Source organism: Triturus cristatus, chromosome 11 (assembly GCF_964204655.1).
Source record: "Triturus cristatus chromosome 11, aTriCri1.1, whole genome shotgun sequence".
In the NCBI taxonomy this organism is placed as follows: domain Eukaryota; kingdom Metazoa; phylum Chordata; class Amphibia; order Caudata; family Salamandridae; genus Triturus; species Triturus cristatus.
In genome coordinates this window covers 353,084,317-353,097,061 of record NC_140594.1, presented here as the reverse complement: position 1 = coordinate 353,097,061, position 12,745 = coordinate 353,084,317, and the positions used below count along the sequence as shown (strand labels likewise).

At 39.0% G+C, this 12,745-nt stretch overlaps 1 protein-coding gene across 1 annotated transcript in view; it reads right to left on the bottom strand.

Moving 5' to 3' along the window:
* SRRM4 (serine/arginine repetitive matrix 4) overlaps positions 1–12,745 on the bottom strand; it is a 255,091-nt gene that overhangs the window by 89,441 nt on the left and 152,905 nt on the right. Inside the window, exons 3-5 of the mRNA XM_085633486.1 lie at positions 10,778–10,870; positions 9,082–9,153; positions 279–305 (exon numbers count right to left, since the gene is read on the bottom strand). Coding sequence (XP_085489612.1) covers positions 279–305; positions 9,082–9,153; positions 10,778–10,870 — 192 coding nt within the window. The remainder of the gene's footprint in view (positions 1–278; positions 306–9,081; positions 9,154–10,777; positions 10,871–12,745) is intronic.

Here is a 12,745-nt window from a genome sequence, read left to right as displayed (position 1 = left end):
AAAATGTCTAATACCACTACATTTTATGAATGTGGGCACGTGTGATCAGGTCTAGTCAGACATGGGATTGGCTGATTTTGATGCAATGTCAAAATTGGACCAATCCTGATGTTAAATTTCAAACACTATTTTAGGACATTGAACATTATGCACTTTATCCCTGGTAGCATAATGACTGATGTGTACATCGCAAACAGCAGTTAAACTCATGAAACTCCACAGCTAGACAAATGACCAAAACACATATTACAACTTATCACAAAGTTCCAAGGTCTTACCTGCGTCGTCCTTTCTTGGAGGATGACCTAGAACGACAACAAAATATCCCTTAGACTTTAGTTAAAACATTTTCCAATGAGCAGTCTAACAATTAGTAAAAGTGGTTGTCGAGTACTCAATGACGCTTGTAAAATTAGGCGGAAGGACTGGGAATAGGGAAAAGGCAATCACAATTTACATTGAGTGGTATCTTGGACAGCTTCGGTAGTGTAGTCATTGGTGGGTGACGAGCACGATCAGCCTTTCGTGGAGCAGCACAGAGCACAGAAAAGCTTGCACTGCCACTGCTTGTGCACTGCCGCCAATGGACGTGACTCTGTAACGGGGAAATTATGGTTCTATTGATGTTCACGCTGACACAATCTATATGCATTGCAATTCTGAATTTGAAAAAGGTCCACGTATCCTTAAAATGAAAGGGAATCTACAAGCTCATCTCCAATCAAGGACACCCTCATGCTTCCCAACCTAAATGAGAATTTAGAATCAAGTTGGGTGTCCAAGAGAGAATGTGATGGACCATGAATGCCAGTATCAAATGACTAGTGCCACCATATTAGCTAGCAAAGGTATACCACTCTGGTGTTCATGGAATAGAGCAGGCACAGCACCTTCCTCCTGATGACTGGTTCTTCTTCAGAACGCCTATGCTGGTACATACACCGCATTACTACTACTCTCACAACCATTCACTAATATCATAGCTAAGGGAAAACCACACTGACAGACAACACCTTTACATCGCATAAAAGTTAGGCAGAGGGTCAGAAGACTCACATCTCCTAGTGCTGAAATAACCCCAAACTACATTACTACACAAAGGTGTGGATGGCAGAACACAAGACTCATCTCTCTCTACAACACCACTTTAGTGAGAAGCCAAAACTACAGGCCAATGTGTGCTCAGTCACTTCAGGATTGGTGTATGGATAGATCACAGGCCAAGCAATTGATGGCAAGCACTATTTAAAAATTGCATAGTGTAACTTACATATGCCCCCTCCAGGAGCTTTTGCTTATGCTTCTGGGAAAGTATTCTTTATTCTTCTAGGAGACATTTACAGTTAAAGAAGCAACAGGTGAGGGTTCACTGATGCTTTATTTACCGCCCAAGGTGCCTTCTTCTACCGGGCTCATGTCAGTTTGGTTAGAGGAGTGTGCCTGGTGGTGTTTGGAGATGCAGGGCAAAATTGAGAAATTATATGTTTTGCAGAGGTTATACTCTCCCCCACACTGGTTATTTTTAGTCTGATTCACAATTTGTTTTATTTGCTATAGTGACTTCCAGATGGAAATGTTCATATGTCAAGTATGTGTAACGGAGTAGTGATTCATACATAAATGTTAAAGAATGGGGGACATTTTGGGTCAGTCACATTATTGTCACATTATTGTTTAAAATGCAAAAGGAGCTTCTCACCTTATCAATGTATCATGAAAAGTCCGGCAACACCTAGAGTTAAAATGACAAACCAGTGGTTGTACTACTCCATATGGACCCCCAGAATATTGACCTACAAGAATATCATGCACAGAATATCGAGGGGCAAAATATCAAAAGCTGAGCGCATACGGGGAGCTAACGATTTACTCTTCCTAACTCCACATCACCGAGCCTTGGTGATATCTACATCACAACAGTACATATATGTGGTTTTTGGTATAGAAAATCCATACCTACATAGCTGTCGATATTTTGTTTTTGATATTTTGTCCTCGATTTTCTGTGCCATTGATATCTTGGCTTTGATCTTCAGGGTGCGCGCTCAACTAGTAAGTAGAACTGGTAACTTCAAGACACTTATACCTCCAGGTGCATATGTTGGATGCACTTTGCATGTTGAGCCATTACCAGACTGACCCTAGTTGACACCAGTTTTGGTTGCTTGTCACTGAGTTTAGGTTTCTCTTTTAGTATATACAGAATATGTAAAATATGCAGTAAAAGCAATATCCTTTATGAGACATATTAAAATATTGTTTTCAGTGTTTGAATGTTAATTGTTTTGAGAGTAAGATTACTCTCATATAAGGTAACACCTAGACTGGATGTATGACGTTACAACGCACACTTTTACAACGCATGCACTTACAACGCATTTTTTACAACGCATAATCCATTACAACGCATGACATTACAACGCATGACACTACAACGCATTTTTAAAAACTACCTTTACAACGCATTTCCATTACAACGCATAATACCTTTACAACGCATGCCATTACAACGCATAATATTAAATTGCATTTAAGGTAAGTATTAGATAGTATATGGGTAAAAGTTACTTTTCTAACTCCAGGGGGTGCAACAGTAGGGTAAGTGTTGGATAGTATAGGGGTAAAAATTACTATTCTAACTCCAGGGGGTGCAACAGTAGGGTAAGTGTTGGATAGTATAGGGGTAAAAATTACTATTCTAACTCCAGGGGGTGCAACAGTGGGGTAAGTGTTGGATAGTATAGGGGTAAAAATTACTATTCTAACTCCAGGGGGTGCAACAGTAGGGTAAGTGTTGGATAGTATAGGGGTAAAAATTACTATTCTAACTCCAGGGGGTGCAACAGTAGGGTAAGTGTTGGATAGTATAGGGGTAAAAATTACTATTCTAACTCCAGGGGGTGCAACAGTAGGGTAAGTGTTGGATAGTATAGGGGTAAAAATTACTATTCTAACTCCAGGGGGTGCAACAGTAGGGTAAGTGTTGGATAGTATAGGGGTAAAAATTACTATTCTAACTCCAGGGGGTGCAACAGTAGGGTAAGTGTTGGATAGTATAGGGGTAATAATTACTATTCTAACTCCAGGGGGTGCAACAGTAGGGTAAGTGTTGGATAGTATAGGGGTAAAAATTACTATTCTAACTCCAGGGGTGCAACAGTAGGGTAAGTGTTGGATAGTATAGGGGTAAACATTACTATTCTGACTCCAGGAGGTGCAACAGTAGGGTAAGTGTTGGATAGTATAGGGGTAAAAATTACTATTCTAACTCCAGGGGGTGCAACAGTAGGGTAAGTGTTGGATAGTATAGGGGTAAAAATTACTATTCTAACTCCAGGGGGTGCAACAGTAGGGTAAGTGTTGGATAGTTTAGTGTAATATTATGCGTTGTAATGGTATGCGTTGTAATGGTAGTATGCGTTGTAATGGAATGCGTTGTAAAGGTAGTTTTTAAAAATGTGTTGTAGTGTCATGCGTTGTAATGTCATGCGTTGTAATGGATTATGCGTTGTAAAAAATGCGTTGTAAAGGTAGTGCGTTGTAAAAGTTGCGTTGTAAAGGTTGTTCCCCACCTAGACTGTGGCGATTTAAAAGCCATACAATATGGTTACTGTTGTGAGGCCATGTTGTCAGTTGTAATTGGGGAGCCCAAGTGTCCTTCTCTAAAGCAACTGAATGCTCACACTTGTTGCTCATAATGTGTGCATTCTTGGACTTTTGCAGGATATAAAATGTAGCAGATATTCCTTTATCTTTTGAATGCAGGTTAAATAGGTACTACAGTATCAACAATGTAGGGTGAGAGTTTGTATTATCCTCTTATATATCTAAAGCAAATAAAGTTTAAAATAAACAAGATCAATACGTTTTCAACCTTTTTAGCTAACTTTTTCATTGTGTTATTTGTTTCTTGTACTTTGACATCTCTTTGGTGTATTTAACAAATTATAACTGAGAAAAGAATATCATTATATTAATGGCACTTCACTAGGTTGGTGAATTATGCAATTAATATAACATGACTAGTCTACATTTAAGAAGATACTGGCATAATAATAGGTCACCTCTTCTCTTGAGAATTGAGCTGGTTTGGTCCGGCCGGATGTACCATAGACTTTGGCCCTGTATAGCTGCTGCCTTTTGGTTACGTTCTTGCTATATGCATAAAAAGTCCATATGTACATACATTTACACTGAAAGAACTATGTACTTTTTCCAAAATGGAGGGTTGGTCAAAGGACTACATACATGAGTAAGAATTTGCTCCTCAATATTAAAATTATTTGTTTTCATATTAACTATCCAATCAGAGGAGCATGAGTAATACTTGATTGTTCGCGCTAAGTCTCATGTAAGACCGAATGACTTTGTTGTAAAGTGCAACTTAGTAAATTGAATCAAACTTTTGTATTAAATAAGCGACATGGAGACATCTAATGTCAGGTCTTCAAGAATCACAAATAAACTCTTCTCTTTGTTTATGGTTTTGTGAATTCATTTCTTGAAATGATTTGTCTTGATTCTATGTCTTTTGATGGTTATGATAACTAAGTGTGGTGAATAATCAATCAATATATGGAAGTATTAAGCATCTTATCTTTGACAAACGAGGTTTTTGTTTGAATATTTATAATCACTATGTAAATAGTTTTTTGCTTGAGCGCAACATTGTGATAAATGATATACAATGCTATTTAGAATGACAGTGATGTCTTTCGTTATATAGCTGTTTTCATTTTTCATTTTATTTTTAGATTTAATATGCAATGTGCTCTCCAGCTACATTACAACTTTGCAACATGTGTGATTTTGTTGCAATTTTTATGCCTTGATGTTGGGAGTCTTCTTATCACCAAAATGTTGTATTAACATTTAGCTTAAGTATATCCATATACTAGTAAATGCAATAGCCAGAGGGGCTCCCATCCCAGACTCCTGGCATGGAGCAGAAATAATACCAATTTACAAAAAGTGGGATCGTACATGCCCAAGCAACTACAGGCCTATAAGCCTAATAGATTCGATCCAAAAAATCATTGGCAGGCTCATACTGAGTCAAACTCAAACATGGATATGCGAACATGATATTTTATCAACACTTCAGGCTGGATTCCGTTCGCACGTCAGCACTATAGACCAGGTTTTTAGATTTATGCTGCTCTACTGGTGCACTGTATTTATTGCTGGGGGTACCCTGTATGAAGCATTTATAGATCTCAAATCTGCATTTGCTTGGTCCCCTGCAATAAATTCTGGGATGCCCTGAAGGAATCAGGGATGCCACCAGAACTCCTTGCTTTAATTGTCAAACTGCACGAGTCTAACTACTCACAGATCAGCTGGGTTCTCAGGGAATGATCAAGGATAGGTTACCGGTAACAAAAAGTGTCTGTCAAGGGTGCGGCCTGGCCCCTACCCTTTTTACATTGTTTATTAACAGGGTAGTTAATTTTTATTCCACATATCCCACAGATGCACCCTCAGTAGCTGGCATGAAGGTACCCCTTTTAATATTTGCAGATGATACTCTTATATCTAAAACACAGAAAGGCTTGCAACAAGCTCTAGACAGATTTAAGGCCTTCTGCAGTGATCATGAGCTTGTAGTCAACGTAGACAAAACAAAATTGATGGTTTTATATAAACGGAAAGCGGTGAAAGGGAGCGTCTACCTGGACAATGCTCAGCTGGAACAAACCGATATTTTTACGTACCAGGGGGTAATCTTGGAAAAGAAGCTAAACTGAAAACCCCAAATTGATATATTGGCCCTAAGGCACGCCCAACTTGCAGGTGTCTTACTAAAAGAGCACCGGCTTTCGCAAACAAAGCCGGTTGGCCCCGCATTAACAATATATAATGCCAAAGTTAGGGTCTCGATCCTATACGGTGCCGAGCTTTGGGGCTTTGAAAATATAACACCTTTAACAACATCCCAGAACAAGTTCCTGAGAGTTTCAACTGGACTCCCACAATCAACCCCCCTAAAACCCCTATATTTAGACTTGGGTTGCTGTGAAATAGAGGAGATAGCTCGGTTCAAGCCCATAGCATATTGGAGAAGGTTCTGGACTACTCCGGAGCTGTTACCCTTTGCGAATGCACTTAATCATGTAAGAGAAGCCGATACATCCTGCAAAATTACATAGTTACACAAAATTAAGAGAACATTGGTAGATATGGGGTTCAGCCACTTGTGGGAGGATCCAATAGGTAGCACATTTCCACCGAAAAAAGCCTTTAAGGAAGCTTACATGAATATGGCTAAAATAAAGTGTATGTCATCCGTCCAGAACACTTCCCTTTCGGGTAAATTCTTGGAGCACAAGTACGATACTCAGTTTGAGGCTTACTGGAACTTTATAACCAAACCATGTGACAGGAAATTGTACCATCAGTTTAGGGTTTGCTCACTTCCGATAAAACCATTTACTGAAAAAAGTAAAAACATAACGAGTATCAAATGTCCATCATGCCAAATTACCAATGAGTCAATCCCCCATATCCTGTTCATATGTCCAGCGTACAAATGCCCTAAAGACAAATGGCTCAAGCCGATCTGCCAAAACCTGGCCACTAGATCGAGTACACAAGACCAACACGCATGAAAACATAGCAATAGCTATAGCCAAATTCCTTAGCTGGTCGTGGGGCAAACGATCTAATAATCTGAAGAAACAAGGTGCAATGAGTGGCAATTCCACATAATAGAAATGTTAAGCATATATCACATACCATCCAATGGTTATCTGTTGATGTGTAACAGGATCGTGTTCCAGTTCTACCCATTCATGTAAATGGGAATATGGAAATGTGTATTACCCAGGTCACTCATAATATATCACTGAGAAAAAGTCAGTGATATTTAACTATAATTTTTTTTTAACTTATCCTATGTTACAGATTTTTAACATTTTACCATTTTATGAATTTTTAAAAGAACTTTTTTTGCATTTTGCAATTATACAATATGCATTTCTGAAGGTTTGTACTGTACTGTCTTGCTGTGTCTTTAATGATTGAAAATATCGAAATAAAGACTGATTTGATAAATGATATACAATGCTATATAGAACGACAGTGATGTGTTTCGTTATATAACTGTTTTCATTTTTCATTCTATTTTTAGATTTACTATGCCATGTGCTCTCCAGGTAAATTAAAACTTTACAACATGTATGATTTTGTTGCAATTTTTATGCCTTGATGTTGGTGGTCTTCTTATCACCAAAATGTTGTATTAACATTTGAGTAATATTAAGTGAAATCAACTAGAAGTCGCAGTTTAAGGCATTTTCCCTGTTGGCTTGCTTGAAATGTGTGGCCATGTTTTTGTGCTCATGTTGAAGACTGGTATAGATGTCTATAGTAGACTGCATTATAACCAATAATTGAACATATACAGAGAATGGGTTTTGCATACTTTTTGCTTAGTATATAATGACTTTCTTGTCTATTTCAAATCCTGCTCCTGGTTCAGTGGCTTTCCTTCCTGTTCTTGTGCTTGTCGTACCAGTGGAGCACTAAGGTTTCACCAGGTGTTTTTGATAGGTAGAGTATATCCTTCCACTGATCATGAAACACATTTTCTTTATGAAAGTTTCTGTGGCATTTTAACTTTTGCACTTACTGGGAGTGCATGTTCTGTTCCCTCCTCTCTTTCTCGAAGGCTGCGTATCTCACTCTCTACCCTTCCTTATACATCCCCTATTATTTTTGCCACCCCACGCACTGCTGGTGCACAGTGTCTCCCTCTCTTCTCACTTCCCTATTGCGCTCTCCATTGTATCCCCCTGCTGCTCACCACCTAGTTCCTAGCAATGAAACGACCATCATGGAATGGTAAAAAATTCTATTTGTCTACTGGTTGTTAACCCGTTCTAAGATGGCCCTCATCTTGCATCTATACGCAAGCCAATGGCAATATTAGAAGCATACAAAATAACATTCCAAGATGACTGTCCACCACTAATAAGTTAGCCAATGCATGCGTCACTCCACTACTAGCAGTAACAAAGCCAGTACCAACATCAAACAAGCACTGGCAAACAGAGACTGATTGGCTGAGCAAACGCATATTTTGTATGTGTGTTTTCATGAAAGGATTTCTCTGGTGGATATAGGAGAGCGATTGATACATTGTAAAGATCATGATACTGATTATTTGTTTTGTCTGAGGTAATTGTTTTTAGTATTTTTTACTGTTTTGTATATGAAAAATCCATTTCACATTATAGAAGATAAGGTAGCTTTACATAAAACGTAGTATGCCTAGACCTCAAATTTATAACTGTTTTCCTTGAAAAGAGATAAAGCCTTAACAATAGAGTGAATATATGCAGTTGCCCTCATTTCTTGAAATAAGTGTGCTCTCAATGACTTTTTACTGTTGGAGAATTTGATATCTAGCGATCATTCGGCAGCACTATAAGTGCCATCAAATTGCTTTGAGTTATTTCCATTAAAGTGTGCCCTGAAAGGTCCTGAAGAAAATATTGCGTCCCGATTGTATAATCTTATAATGCCAAATGGAAAATAATGTTCCCACTCACAGTTCTATAGCAAACACTGAACTTGTCAAGTTATACAAATGTTCAGGATCATCCTGACCTGGTGCCAGTTGCAGTGTGTAAATGATTCTGTTGAGCAACACACATGTGGTATCAGCTGTGAGGAATCTTAGATAAAGTTGTTGGCATAGGACTTTTCCCGTTAACCTTCGAACAACAATTACATAATGCCTAATTGATGACCATAGACTTGTTTCATGGTACCTCCATGGTCCTCCAACCAGTGGCAGACTATATTAGAAGAGATGTGGAGATAATTAAATATCTTTTGAGCTAAGACTTCAAGCAATTTTCAGACATTTTTTCATCACTGCTTGAAGCATCTAAGTCTTACACTGAATATCTTCTTACCACCAGTCACATGATGAGTTAGCTAAAGCACTAAAGTGGGTCTATTGAACAATTTTATGCCTAAAATAATGAATAACTAACCCAGCATAACAAATGATGAAAAAAACATTCTGGGGCCAGAGGGGATATCCAATTCATACATTTCTGTGCGACCCAGTACCTATTTCGCTTGTGTTTTTTTGAGCTTTTCTTTTTCTTCTTCTTTACTGGTGACTGACTGTACGACGGAGACCTATAGAAAGATCAGAGACACTTTATTTGACACAGAAAGCTATCAGGATCTGAATGAAGTTAAGAGGTGATTACTCCATATAGTTTCATCATCAAAACAATTTGCTGTGGGAAAACACTTTATAAAGCAACAACAGTGAAAATCATGAGAACTTATGTCACACATTTTTTTCCCAGTGGTGAAGGCAACTACATAAACTGTATCACATGTACCCCCACACCCCTCTGTTACTTGCACCTGCCCATTCAATTTGTAAAAATTGACTTATAATACTTCTTCCATCATAAACTTGTGATTACCACAGTGTCTACAGTCCTGAATTCTGCTTTCGGGTTCTGATACTGTTGTGATTACTTATTTTTTTTAAGTTTGAGCACATTTTGGCAAAGTGACTTCGGGTTCGACTACAAGTGACCCATTAAATTGGGATTCCTGATTAAACTCTGTTTCCCCAGCGATCGCAATTACAAGTAGAGTGATGCTTATCGCACCCGGCAGATACCATGTCAAACCTGCTGGAATTTCACAAGGCGCAAAGGCCTGGTGTTTACTATGAGAGGAGGAATTTGGCGCATTACGCACTATAATCCATCAGCTATTTTCCAGAAACTCAGAATGTATGATAAATATCACATCTGATAAATGCTGAATTTGTCAGGGTTAAATTTGTAGCAGATGCAATAGTAAATGTATCCTACAAGGCCAATTTTTAATCAAGTTAATCACCTCCTTGGTGTTACTTCAGCAGTAAAACTCATTTTACACTTCATACATTTTGTTTACATTATTGACATCTACTTGTGTGTGGATATTTGTCAGTGAACAAACTAACAGCAAGGTCTCCTCTTCAGGAGGACAAATGTTAGCTTTTGACAGCTATGGATCAGTATCAATGAACCATCAATAGAGCTGCACAAAGTTTGAAATATTAAAAATAAGGAATAGAGTCTAGAGCTGGAAGACGCCTTCCCAGGAGTTTGGAAGCATGGCTGAAAAAATGAATGAGAAATCATGGAAGCATAGCTGAGAAATGTAATGGCAAATCATGGAAGCTTGCCTGATATAATTTATGGCAAATCACGCTTTTGCATTCTCAATAAATATCTGTATTAGATGTATCGATAACTTGCTTGCATTTCCAACATTTATATCTAGGTTGGACATACTTTGGTTAATTGCATCCATTTTATGAGTATTGTGAGTTAGTATCTGGGGGAGGATTGCAAGCAAATCATCGGTGTGTATGCTGTTATGCACTGGTGACCAGCCAATTTTGCACCATATTTGCATTGACCAACAAGTGCAAAACGCCCTTTTCAACCGACGTGGATGTTGTGCATGCACTCATCTACAAGCATAAAAGCCATGTTGCATTGCGTATCAGTATAACGGCTGGCGAAACATCGATAAGTGACCAGTGCAAAATTTCTCAGTCACTAGTACAGCCGGTAAATTGAGTACAGTGTGTTAGGTAATAGGAACACCTGTCGTTTACAGTCCTCAAAATAAAGTTGTTATTATTATAAATGCCATTAACATTAAACAGAGATGCAGGGGGATTGTTGCCAACGCCAGTGTTGGAGAAGACCCTCGCCCCTCCTCCCCCCATCCCAGTGACACTGACCTCCTTCTCTTCTTGCGATCCGACTTCTTCTTCTTTTTCTTCCCTTTGGTCGAAGGTGTCAGTTTTGAGTGAGCTTCTTTTGAACATGAAGGGCTTTGGTGAAAAAGATGGAACACAGTGGCATTAGAAATATTGCCCAGTTGGGTCTGCGGCAAAGCCATACCAAACTGTATGGAGGTGATTACATTTACCAGCAAAAAACGGTGAAAAAGTGCAAGGAAGTTATGCAGTACAAATGAAACCTTAAATAACATGGGGGCATATCAGCAAGGGCCGGTGATAATTATCGCTAAGCGCACTTAGCGCTAGGATAATTATCGTCGGCTATCGCTGCTTTCTATCACGGAGATAGCGTGCTATCAGCAACGTTTATCTCCAAAGCGATAGAAATGCAAGCATTAGCTGGAAAACAGTGTGATTATCGCTGGAAATCCAGCGATAATCGCACTGTGACCGGCGATACCTTGCTGATAGGGCAGGTGGTCTTAGCCATGTAATCCACCTCCCATTGGATTACATGGCTAAGTCAGAACTAAAGCAGGCGTAAGGAAAGTAGCGATAACCATGGTTAGCGCTACTTTTCTTATCGCCATGCTTGTTAGCAATTCCCTTGATAATTGGAGATATGTCGGTTAGCGACATTTCTCCAGTTATTTTGGCACGGAACGCCCACTTTGCATCTCATTAGCGATAGCGTGACCTTGCTGATATAGCGATAAAGTTATTGCCAATTTTCGGCCGAAAACGGCCGCAAAAGCAGCGATAAGTTTTTATTGCCACCTTGTAGATATGCCCCATGATGTTTTTAGTGGCTCCACTGTGTAGCAGATGGGGTTTGGACATACAAAGGACAGCCATGAAGAGGATCCCAGTTAATTTTAGCTTGATCTTCGAGCAGGCTTTCAGTATTCAATAAGGCCTATTGGCTTCTGCAGGTATTTTTAACCAATTAAACACCCCTTAATTTTACGTATAAAAAGTACTGTCCAGCAATCAATATTCTGCAAATGCATCTGGTAGAAACCATTTGCAGCAAATCAACTGTAAAAGCAACTAGGATTTTTTTTTTTTTAAATGTGCAAACGCATTTGTCATTAATTGGGGCCCCATGTGCGCCTTGAGGGGGCAGCAGTGCTTAAAATATAACATTTAAAGTAGCTACCAAAAACCTGTTAGGTTTTCAACACAATTTATGGGTAACAATTTTTCTAATAACCCCTGCAGCACTGAATGAATCAGCACTTTCAAACCTTAACTTTAAATGTAGTTATTTGGGGGTTTTGTAAAGCGCTACAAACCACCTTGTGGTAGTCTGAAAGTGCTTTGAGTCGGATACCTCAATCAGTCAACAGTCATGTGTCAACAAGAACTAGAATCCATTGCTCACTGTTTAAGAGCTGAAAAAAAAAGTGCTGAAACTAAAGGGTTCTTGAGGAGCCCTCAATCAGGTTGTCAAAGGTCAGGATGTCGAATACCAGGGGCACAGGGGTGCATAATCGTGCTTCCACCTCATGCCTCTTTCATCCACCACCAGACGCTCCCTTCAACGTTATCTCACTCTTGCAAGTTATGTTTCATCTCTGCTTTCTCCCTTTGTCACTGTTTTTCCACCTGCCTCTTCCTCGTTCATTCCCACTTTTGTGTTTTTCTCACTCCTCTTTTGAATCACATTTTGTTGAGAAAAAAATAAGTGCTGGTCCTGAAAAACAAGTACCAGTGAAACTCACCTACAACCACCGGCTCAAATTAAGCACTGCCATTATTCATGTATGGTGATAATAATAACAAGGTTGTAAAGCTTTAAAAAAGTAACGTCGGAATCTGAATTGATCGCATAAGAGGTTTCTGTGAAATTTCACAAAATGTCATAAACTTGCACCTGACTTGCATTTCTAAGCTCCTAGTGGTGGGAGGAAATACCTGAGAGAATGAAAATCAAGGCGAGCATGGGGGAGGTTTACAGAACAA